This window comes from Belonocnema kinseyi, chromosome 6, assembly GCF_010883055.1.
Source record: "Belonocnema kinseyi isolate 2016_QV_RU_SX_M_011 chromosome 6, B_treatae_v1, whole genome shotgun sequence".
Lineage (NCBI taxonomy): Eukaryota > Metazoa > Arthropoda > Insecta > Hymenoptera > Cynipidae > Belonocnema > Belonocnema kinseyi.
In genome coordinates, this window is record NC_046662.1 from 46,925,326 (window position 1) to 46,936,431 (window position 11,106).

The following is an 11,106-nucleotide window of genomic DNA, read 5'->3' on the forward strand; positions in this document are numbered from 1 at the left end:
TACACACATAGAGGACCAAAGTAACTTACTTTAAGTCAGTTCTGGCATTGGCGCAAAACCAGCCTTATTGACTCTCCTCCTTTATGGAGGAAGTTTTTTCGGTGAACCTAAACGCAGCCGTTTGGCATATCACATATATCAAATAAATATTTGCTGTTGAGAACCATATTCACATTCAACGAAGAAATTGTCAATGCACTGTACATAAAATAAAATTGAGAAATACAAATAACTATCTAACAGCAATTAAACTCTAATATAATAATTTCAATAATTGTATATTTTTTCCTTTAATTTGATTTAGGACAGATGGTTCTACAATTAATTTTTTTACAATTTTCCATTAACCTTCTAGATTCGATATTTTTATTTGATTAAAAACAACTGGTTATTCTTTTTTCTTTGAACGAGCTGGTTCTATAACGAATTTTCGAATGGCGGCTTCCCATTTGTCCGGAAATTTTGTTGAGTAAAAATCTGCTATTTGTTCTAATGCTATCTTCTGTTTGTCGGTGCATTTGCTGCACTTGGTCTGGAAAACGTCTGGTATAAAATCTAATAAAAGTAAAAAAAGATTTATTATTCCATTTCCAATAATAATAAACTCTCAAATTTTCTTTTTTACATTAGGGGACAGGGGGATAAGTTGGCACCCAGGCTATGTTGGTGCATTCTTATTAACACAAAAAACTTAATTAAGTAAATAAAATTAATTAAATTGACTTTTTTGGGGGCACCAACGTGCCCCTCTTCTACACCAACGTCCTTTCCACCATATCACAAAATTTTAATTTTTCCAATATACAATTTGACTGGAATATTTCTTTATTATTATTTATCATTATTTATTTCTTATTATTTTACACTTTTTTCTGCATTCCCTTACGAAAAATATTATAGAAAGTTGAGTATAGGCCTATAATGATTTTCCTATAATAAGTTTCTAATAAATCATTTGCAATTCAAAAACAATCATTATATTTAGTCACTGTAAGAACTGATGCAAAAAATCGACCCAAATTTTCACACAAATTATAATTTGAGGGGATAAACAATGTTAAATATAAAATACAAATTTCTAATAAATGTTTCTTTTTAAGGTTTTTTTTTGTTTTTTTTTTAAGGTTACAGAAATATCATTTTTTATATTTTTGAGATAATAAAAAAGATTTTTAAAACTTTCATATATTTCGAAAAACTAGAATTATTTTCCTATAATGAATTTCTTATAATTCATTTGCAATTCTAAAACAATCATTATATTTGGTCATTATAAGAACTGATGCAAAAAATTGACCTAAATTATAATTTTAGGGGATAAACAATGTTGATTATAAAATACAAATTTAGAATAAATGTTTCTTATAAAAGTTTGTTTGGTTTATTTTTTTAAGGGACACAGAAATATCATTTTTTATATTCTTGAGATGGTAAATGTATTTTCAAAGCTTTCAGATATATCAGGATTTTTTAAAATTTAAGGAAAAATTTGAGTCAGTTTGAAAGATATTACGACGTCCGGAAATTAAGAAGAGAAGTATCTTTTAAAGTGACTCAAAGAATTCTTAATTTTTTTTTAATCTTTCAAGATTAAAAAAGTTTCCCTTAAGCCAATATACGTCTCCTAAGAATCTTACAAAAAGAAGTTTTTAATTTCTTGGAAACTTTTAAATCTTCTAAAAATCTTTTGAAATTATAGGAACTTTTTCAAAATTAATTTTAAAAAAATTTTAATTTTCATAGAAATTCCGGGACATTTGTTATTAGTGTAAAACCTTTCAACATCTTTAAAAAGCGTCAAAACTTTTAAATTCCTCTTATTTTGTGATTACTTTGTAAACACGCTAATTGAAAATGTTGGACGTTAAAGCATCCACATCCTTTTTGAAAATTTTATGAAATAATTTACGATGTTTTAAAATCGTTGTAAATTTTCTCAGCTTATTTATTTTCTAAAAAAAATCAGGTTTTTTATTATCAGATTGTGTAATATGTAACACAAATTATATTTGAACTAAAATATTTGTAATTTAAATAAAAAATTGTTGAATTCATAAAAAAAATACAAATTTTCAACTAAATAGCTGATTACACGACAACAATCAAATTAATTTTTACCAGTTGCATTCAAACCAAAAAAAGTGAAGTTTTTTAGGACGAAAATATGAATTTTCTACTAAAAAATACTAATTTTTAGCCAAATAGTGACCCTGTGAAATAAAACAAATGAACTTCTTACTGAAAAATTAAATTTTTAGTGAAAAATTATTTTTGACAATGATGTTGCATCATAGACCAGAAAAAAATAATTTTCAATCAGTTGCAATTTTAACCGGGAAACAAAATATTTCAACAAAATATTGTTATCATCAACAAAAGCAGATTAATTTTTAAACCAAGAAGACAAACTTTTGCAACCAATTGTTTAAAATTGATATAAAAAAGATTTTTCAGTCATAAAAATTAAAAAATTCAACTAAATTATTATTTTTTGGCGATGAATGATTTAAAATACTAAATAAAAATTTCCAAGAAACATTAATTTTTTAGGTTTATTTGTTATTAAAATTTCAATCAATATATCATTTTTCTAAAGTTCTTCATGAATTCACTTTTTTTTAATCTTTCAGATATGTTGAAAAGAATTATTTTTTATTTTTCAGGATTTGAAAAATTCTAAGCAAAATTCCACTCAGTTTGAAAAATATTTAGTACTTATAGAAGATAGGAGAATAAATATAACTTAAACCAACTCGAAGAATTCCTAAAATTTTGGAAAAAATATATTTTTTTTAATGTTTTAAAACTTTTTCAAATTTTCTTCTTCCCAGGAATCTTAAGATGGCTTTTTATTTTCTTGGACCCTAAAAACTTCTTAAAAAGCTTTGAATATTTCTCAAAATCTGACAAGATTACATTTTGTTTAGGATTTTTTGAAATTTCTGTAAACCTGAAATTGTTTTTTTAACCATGTGCAAATCATTTGAACCTTCTAAATACCTTTCAAAATTCTTTTGATTCTTCCACAATTTTTCGTGCAATTCTGAAGAATTATAATACTTGACTTCAAAGCTCGCAGATTCTTTTTTAACAGATTTTGGATATCTTTTTAAATGTTAAAAAAATTTTTTAATTATGTTTAAATTGATTTTTCATAACACCAAATCATTTTAAATTCCATAAATTACGAGAACTTTTTTTATTATCGTGAAACCTTTTGCGTTTTTTTTTCTTCAAATTATTCAAACAGTGTTGTAATCTTGCTAATTGAAACATTTTGTTAAAAAATCGTTTTCATTCTTTTTCGAAATTTTAGAAAATAATTTCATATCTTTAGAAATCTTTGTCAACCTTCTTCTAAAATTTCTTTTAAAAATAATAAATTAGTTCAAATTTTTTCAGAATTATTAAGAAATTTTTTATATTGTTTTGAAGCCTTTTAAACCTCTTGAAAAACTTCAAACATTTTTTGGAAATAATATAAAATTTACATTTCGTTAACAAAATATTGAAATATTTTCAACTTTTAAATTATTTCTTTGTATTATTTAAAACAATTTTAAAATTATTTGAATTTTTCCACCAAATTTCCTAAAATTCGAAAAAATTAGAAAAATGTCCTTTACATATTCCAGAATCGGTTATGCTAATCTTAAAAATGGTGTTTAATATTCTCTGAGATTAATTTTTCAAAACAAAAATCAGTTTAAATTTTCCTATGAATTCTAAAATAACTTTTTTATCATCGTGAATCATTTCAAAATCATGAGGAAACTTTAAATTTTTATTTCAAAATATTAAAACATGTACATTTTAAAATATTTTCAAATTTTAAATTAATTTTGAATCTTTTTAAAAATTCGAAAGTCTTAAACTTAGTTGAATTTCTTATAAATCTTTGTAATCTTGCTAATTGAAGCATTAGACTAGAAAATCTTTCCCATTCTTTTTCGAAATTTTTGAAATGAATTAAAAATCTTTTGAAATCTTTTTTAATTTTCTCTAACTACTTATTTTCAAAAATTATGTTGAAACCTATTTAAATTCTTAAAAAGCTATTTTATTTTCCAAATCTTCATTGTTTCGAGTAAATTCGAGATGGTTCGAGAATTAATCGAAAATGGCACTATGCACATTTAACAATTGGATTTATATTTTTGTATTACTTTTTCCAGTACCTTTTATCTTATAATCATTTTTCATATTAAAAATTTTCCTATAACCACAAAAAAAGTTCTATAATATTTTTTTGCAAGGGTAATATCATTTATATTTTTAATAAATAAAGAACAAACCTTTAAAGAATTTCTGATCTGCAGTTAAACATGGCCCAAGTTCCATGAAACAATTATAATATTGATTCCTTAGTCTTGGATTTTCCATGATTGCAAGGTAATCGACATAATCGTATTTGTCAGCATAAATTTCTTTTTTTTCTTTTTCTTCAGTCGCCACACACGAAAAAAGAATCGCAATTAGTACAACCGAAAGAGAAGTAATCTTCAACATTGTGAAAACGATATTTGTCTCGAAGATAGTGAAACTGTCTAAACTCGTATTTTTCTTTAACTTTATATAGTTCCTTATTGCATGGAAAGCAAATTACCTAACCAGTTTTTCAAAAATTATTTGCCACGTCAGTTACTAAAAAATTTTAAAAAAAAACTATTGATCAGCTGCAGGAAACTACTATGAAATATTGTAAGCAATAAAATAGCAATAAAGCAATAAAATTTATAATTTGCATAGAGGAACGATATCCACATTTGTTCGATTATGTACATAGAGCCGAAAAGAATGTGTCAAAAAAAGTTTATAGTCCTACATTGTTAATGATATGCAAGAAATAATTATACAAAAAACTTCTTTTTCCGGTTTCAACTACCCAAAGGGTTATATTTTACGTGACTATGTCGATATTTTTAGGATAATTTAAAAACTAACATCTAGGTTTGGGGGTGAGATAATACACTCCCAATTTTGTCAGAATTGAAAAGAAAATTTTAGAGGTTTCAAGCATCACATATGCATTAGTATTGGAACAAAAGTATTTTCATTATCTTATTTTTTCATTTAAAAAATGCGCTTTTTAATCAAATAAAAATGCTTATTAAACATTTTATTACAACTTGTGTTATTTTTTCATAAATTTAACTTGTTTAGATTCAATGTAGATATAATTTAGGCGGCAAATTTTGTTAAATAAAATGTTATTGTATCTTGTGTCGCTTTTTTAAAAAGTATATATTTTTATATCTTTTTATAACCAGAGTTTATAACAAACTTGTAGGTATTTTTTAGTTTAAAAACTTTTGACTTTTAATGTTTTTCGGCTATTGTGTCCTTTTTCCAAAAATTTAATTTTTTATTTTTAATATTATTTTTTACGATTGAAAGAAAATCTTCTATTTCTATCTAAAAATGATTATTAACAAATTTACAGATGCTTTTGGTTAAACAACTTGTGTCTGCTGATTTTAGTTCGTACCTTGTGTCATTAAAAAAAATTAATTTTTTCATTTTGAATGTTATTTTTTACAATTGAAGCAAAATTAACGTGTCTTATCAAAAATTATTTATGAAAAATTTTAATATGTTTTCGATATTTTTGGAAGAGTACCTTTGTATAATTATTTTTTTCGTAGCTTGTGTTGTTTGTCAAAAAATGAAGTTTCTGATTTTGATTTATTTACGAGTAAGAAATCTGCCCTCTTCGCTCGCAAGTTTGAGCGCGCCTATGGCGCGCGACATTTACCTCATGCTACGCGCTCAGTCTTTGTATTTACACCACATTTGTGCGTAAGCCTTTTAAACGAAAAGTTAAAGCATCGGCAACTTATATTTGGTGATTGTGAATTCTCTTCCGTTAAAGCTCTTTCGGCTTTAACAAACACATTCTCACCACGCATCTCACGCTCCACAGTTGATTTTATTAAAAATTATTCATGACAAATTTGAATGAATTTTTGGTATTTTATGGAAGAGCAACTTTTGTCAATTTGTTTTTTCTCGCATCTTGCATAGTTTGACTGTGAAATGAAATTTTTTATTTTCCATTATTTTTTATACGAACAAAATTTGAATTTTCAGCTTTTCGACCAAATTTAAAAAGTTGTTATAATAACCTTGTAGGGCTTTCAAATGTCAATGTTTTTATTTTCTTGACTTTTTTTATATCTTGCGTTGTTGAGCTTAAAATGTTCACTTAAGTTTGGTTTTTTGGTTTTTGAAAATGCCATAACTCTGATAACTTTTTTTTTATTGAAAAAAGTCATAAGTATAAATTGTTCTTTTTCTGAGTACTATGAATAGCCGTACATAAAATGTTTAAATCTGAAAAAATGTCTCAAATATTTTTTTAATGCGCTCACATTTTGAATTTCTATCCAAAAAACTCGTTCTTTCTTTTTAGACCTTAAAACAGTTTCCTAAAGTAGAATCCAATCTGATCAATCTTTCGAAAGTTATCGTGCCTACAGAATACAGACTACAGACACACAAACACCTTCGCAAAAATAGTTTTTTCTGACTCAGGGGGTCTCAAAACGTGGAGATTAGATAAAAACCGACAAAGTGAAATTCTACATAAAACCAATAACTTTTCTTAAGAAGAGAATATGAAAAAGCTGCGCATCCTATAAAAAAAAAATTATTAAAAATTTGTACGTCTTTTTTTGATAAAAAATTTTTGTATTATTTTTTGTCGTAGCTTCTGTCGTTATTCGTACACTTTCTATCGAAAAGTGATGACTAACAACTATTTAGATATTTGCAGGGCGCGCAATTTTAGCTTTTTATTTTTTTCGTATCTTAACTAGTTTGACAAATAAATGGAATTTACAAATTTTTCATTATTTTGGGTAAGATAAAATTTTGAATTTTCGACTTAATCAAAAAATTTGTTATGATAATCTTGTACGGCTTTCAAAAATCAACGTTTCTTTTCTCTTGAATTTTTTTCATATCATGCGTTGTTTGGCTCGATAATTTGTGTCCAGCTGAAAAACTGCATTAAGCTAATTTGTCAATCTTATTCAAATCTACTAAAAACATTGTTTTAAACTTACGGATCTCTTACAAAAAATTACAAATTTTTGAAAATTTTCAGAATTTAATTCAACGATCTCATTTTGAATATTTTACCTATTTTAAGTACGTAATATTTATATTTAACATAACTAATGTGACATTTGAGACATTTAATTCAAAAAAATTTTGAGGTTAATATAAGTTTGCAGTAGATTATTATTATTTTAGTAATCACTGGTTATTATAGCATTAACCTTATATTAATACTTATCCATTACTATGTTGCACAAGAGGAACTCACAAAATTGTTCTGCTTTCCCTAACATGATTTTTCTTCTGAATGAGGTTACAGGATTTTGAGGTTATGAGGTTTTATTATTAAAAGGCTTACGTTGTAAGGGGATTATGAAGCGATAAGATTATAGGGTTGCTAGATTAAGGGAAGCAGGGTGAAAATGGTACAGGGTAAACAATTTTTGCGGTTAAGTGGTTTATTTGGATGTTTTTGAGGTTATGTCAAAATCCTGACGTGTAGGGGTAAAACGGGTTCCATATTCGGTTTCAGTGGGGAAAAATTGAAAGGAATATCATACTGGCATCCAAGACTCAGAAATTTTTTTTTGGAGGCCTGTGTAATGGAGATCTGGAACTATAGCCAAAATACCATCAATATATTTAGAAGGAGAAGAAACAGAGAGTTAGATGAAGAGGAGCTGAACGATGAGGAGATAGAGAAGCAGATAGGGAAGTTGAAAAAATCGGAGGCGGCAGGGATTGACGGGGTAGAGAGAATGAAGCGTGGCTGTTTGGCACACAAGAGATAAGGCAGAGGCTAGAAGTAGTAATAAAAAAGTATGGAGGGGGGAGGGATTCCCAAAAGGGTGGAGAGATGGGTTAATTGTACCACTGTATAAGAAAGGGGATAGGGAGAGGCAGGAAAATTATAGAGGAATTACGCTCATGAATACTGCGTACAAAATATACGCGATGGTGTTAGCAGATAGTCTGGGAAAGGATGTTGAGGGAAAAGGAATATTGCCGGAGACGTAGGCGAGCTTTAGAGATAGAAGGAGCATTATTTACAATATTCACGTCTTGCAACACGTGGTGGATAGAGAATTAACCAAAAAGGGTGCTAAAGTGTACGCGTTTTTTGTAGATCTAAAGAGCGCATTCCCATCAGTGGATAGGGGGAGATTGTGGGAGGCAATGGAGAAGAGGAGAGTGAAGAGAGGCCTAATCGAGAGGATAAGGGAGGTATATAAGGAGGCGAAAGATAGGGTGAGAGGAGGGGAGGGAATCTCTGAGGGATTCTGGATTGATAGGGGGTTGAAGCAAGGGTGCCCGCTTAGCCCAATGCTTTTTGCAATTTTGATCGCGGATATTGAAAGTAAGCTAGCGGCCGGAGTGGTAAGAGGAGTTAGGGACAAGAATAGGTTAGAGTTAAATGGGGACAAGTCGAAGGTTATGGTGTTTCTGGAAAGGACGTGGGAGAGATGGAGGAGGGGAGTGGAAGTGGAAGGGAAAAGTGGTACAGGAGGTGAAAGAGTTTATGTTCCTGGGCTTCCTGTTTCGAAGAAATGAAGTGGATGGTCATATAAAAGAGAGAGTGAGAAGGGCAAATGTGGTGATGAAGCAGGTATGGGGGCTGGGGAAGAGATTGTTCGCAGATGATTTTGAAAGGAGAATGAAATATTTTACTCGCTAGTGATGAGTGTCTTATTTTACGGAATGGAGGTGTGGGGTTGGAAGGGAAGTGAGGAGGTAAATAGGGTACAGGAGAGGTATGTAAAGAGGATACTTGGGTTGGCAAGGAATATGCCAAACTATATTGTCAGGAAGGAGACAGCAAGAACGAGTTTAGGGATTATAACAGGGAGTCGAGCGTGTAAATATAAGGAGAAATTTTTGGAAGAAGGAGGAAGTAAATTGGTTAGGGAGTGTTGGAAGGAGAAGGAGAACAGACATAGTGGTGCAAAGATGGAGGTAGAAAGGGAAAGGTATTTTAGAACGAATGGATTGCAAATGGATGGAGTTAGCAGAATGCACGAAGAAGTAAGGAAGGTATATGAGTTGGTTCAAAAGAATGGCATGGAGAAAGAGAGGGCAGAAGGAGGGGAGAGAATAAGAGAGTCAAAGTATAATGCAAACTATGTGTGGATTATGCCAAGGGAGACAGCGCAATATTTATATGAGAAAGGAGAGCAAGGAAGTCAGGAAATTATAGCGAAAATGAGGTGTGGGTGCATGGAGAAGTATAATACGTTCTGGCTTTCTAGAGAGAAGCGAATGTGAGAATTGTGCGGAAAGGGGGATGCAAAATTGGAGCATTGGTTAGAGGAATGTAAAGAGGTGGAAAGGAGGGGGATAAGCATGGAGGTATTGTTGCATGAAAGGGGTGACAAAAGGGCAGTAGCATGGGTGAAGGGGGTGTTGGGTAAAATAGAGAAGAAGAGAAGGAAGGAGGAAGGAGGAAGAGGAATGGAGTAGTAAAGATTGTAAATAGGAGAGGAAATAAATGTAAGAGAAATGTGAATATTGTTAATAGTAGTTAAGGATAAGGTGTTAGCCGCTGAGACAGAGGCTGGTAATGCGAGACATAGCGACAAAAGAGCGAAATTCGTGCGAGACGAGGCGCAGCGAGGAAGGTTAGGCTATAGGAGCGAGCGGATTCGTTATAAGGTGTGGATGGATGGTACTTTGTAAAATGTAGTTGTAAGAAAATTCTGTAAAAAATGGAAGGTCAGCAAGTCAAATTTTTAAGGCCAGCAGGCCGAAAAAATAAACGTTTGTCTATCTTTATTTAGAAGGAAATTGATCAACAGGGGCAGATCTACTTTATTTATATTTCTTTATATCTTTATTTGAAACTGAAATATCTCTTTGTTGAAATATTAACCATTATATTTTTTATCGAATAATTATTTTTATACTCCTTCGTTTGTGTTTTGTACGTTTGTGGATATTAATCTTGTTCGTTTGGGGTTTGTGGGTTTAGGGTTCGTGATTGTTGGTTTGGGGTTTGTAGGTTTGTGGATAAGGAGCTTGTGGGTTTGAGGTTTGAAGTTTTGTGGATATGGAGCTCGAGTATTTGGAGTTTGTGGGTTTAAAGCTTGCGGATTTAGAGTTTGTGGGTTTGGAGCTTTTTGGTTTGAGGTTTAAGGTTAGTTGGTTTGGGGCTTATTAGTTTGTGGGTTTGTGGCTTGTTAATTGAGGGTTTGTAGGTTTGGAGACAAAATTTATGCAGACATTCCAGGTACTTAACCATTTCTTGAATTTCACAAGCAAATCCGGACTTGCTGGATCAATTCTGTGAATAGATGTATGTCCAGCGACCCCAGAAACATAAAGTATACTTCTTAGAATCCCAGAAGACTTCCAAAACCATTTTGTGGTCCCGTGTAATATTCTACAATGAAAACCTAATTTTTTTAATAAAAATGTACCCTCTTTATTCAATTTACAAATTTAACGATTTGTTTCTAAATTTAGGCGGTTTGTCGAACATTCGTATTTTTTAGTAGAAATTTAATCTTCTCAATTGAAAATTCAACTATTTGGTTAGAAATGTATGTATTTTGTTGACATTTTATTTCTTGAGTCAAAAACTAAACTTCCTATGTTAAAATTGACTATTTAATTGAAAACTGACTTTTTTATTGAAACTTCATATCATCGGGTTAATATCCCACTATTTTTTAAAGAAAATTCGTCTATTTGTCTAGGAAAATTTAATTGTTTTGCCAAAGATTTGTTTTTTAACATTCGAAATTTAACTATATGGTTCAAAATTTATGTAATTTCTTTCAAATTTATTTGTTTAGCAGAATATTTATAACTTGAATAGGAAATTCATATCTTTGGTAAAAAATTTAATTTTTTTATTAAAACTTCCCTTTTTGGGGCAAAAAGAATGATTCGAACTGAAAATTAAACTATTTAAGTGAAAATAAAATTTTTGTTTAAAAATTCAAGTATTCTGTAAAAAATAAATATATTTAGTTAAAGAGTTGTATTTTGGATAAGAAATTATCGTTGTTTGTTGATAGTTCTACTTTTTGGTTGAGAATCGTTTCG

General features: G+C 29.6%; 1 protein-coding gene across 1 annotated transcript; it reads right to left on the minus strand.

Moving 5' to 3' along the window:
- Positions 1–301: 301 nt before the first annotated feature.
- On the minus strand, positions 302–4,527 carry LOC117174682 (allergen Tha p 1-like). The gene is made up of 2 exons (XM_033363980.1): positions 4,296–4,527; positions 302–555 (listed from the first exon to the last, which is right to left on the minus strand). Exons 1-2 carry the CDS (start codon positions 4,507–4,509, stop codon positions 389–391), a joined length of 381 nt encoding a protein of 126 aa, XP_033219871.1. The 5' UTR covers positions 4,510–4,527; the 3' UTR covers positions 302–388.
- Between the last annotated feature and the right edge of the window lie 6,579 nt (positions 4,528–11,106).

Bases quoted from the DNA above. Each gene is read 5' to 3' on its own strand.
- LOC117174682 (XM_033363980.1), bottom strand. From the start codon at position 4,509: ATGTTGAAGATTACTTCTCTTTCGGTTGTACTAATTGCGATTCTTTTT. The intron at 556-4,295 runs GTTTGTTCTTTA...TACTTTTATTAG, and splicing joins AGATCAGAAATTCTTTAAAG to ATTTTATACCAGACGTTTTC.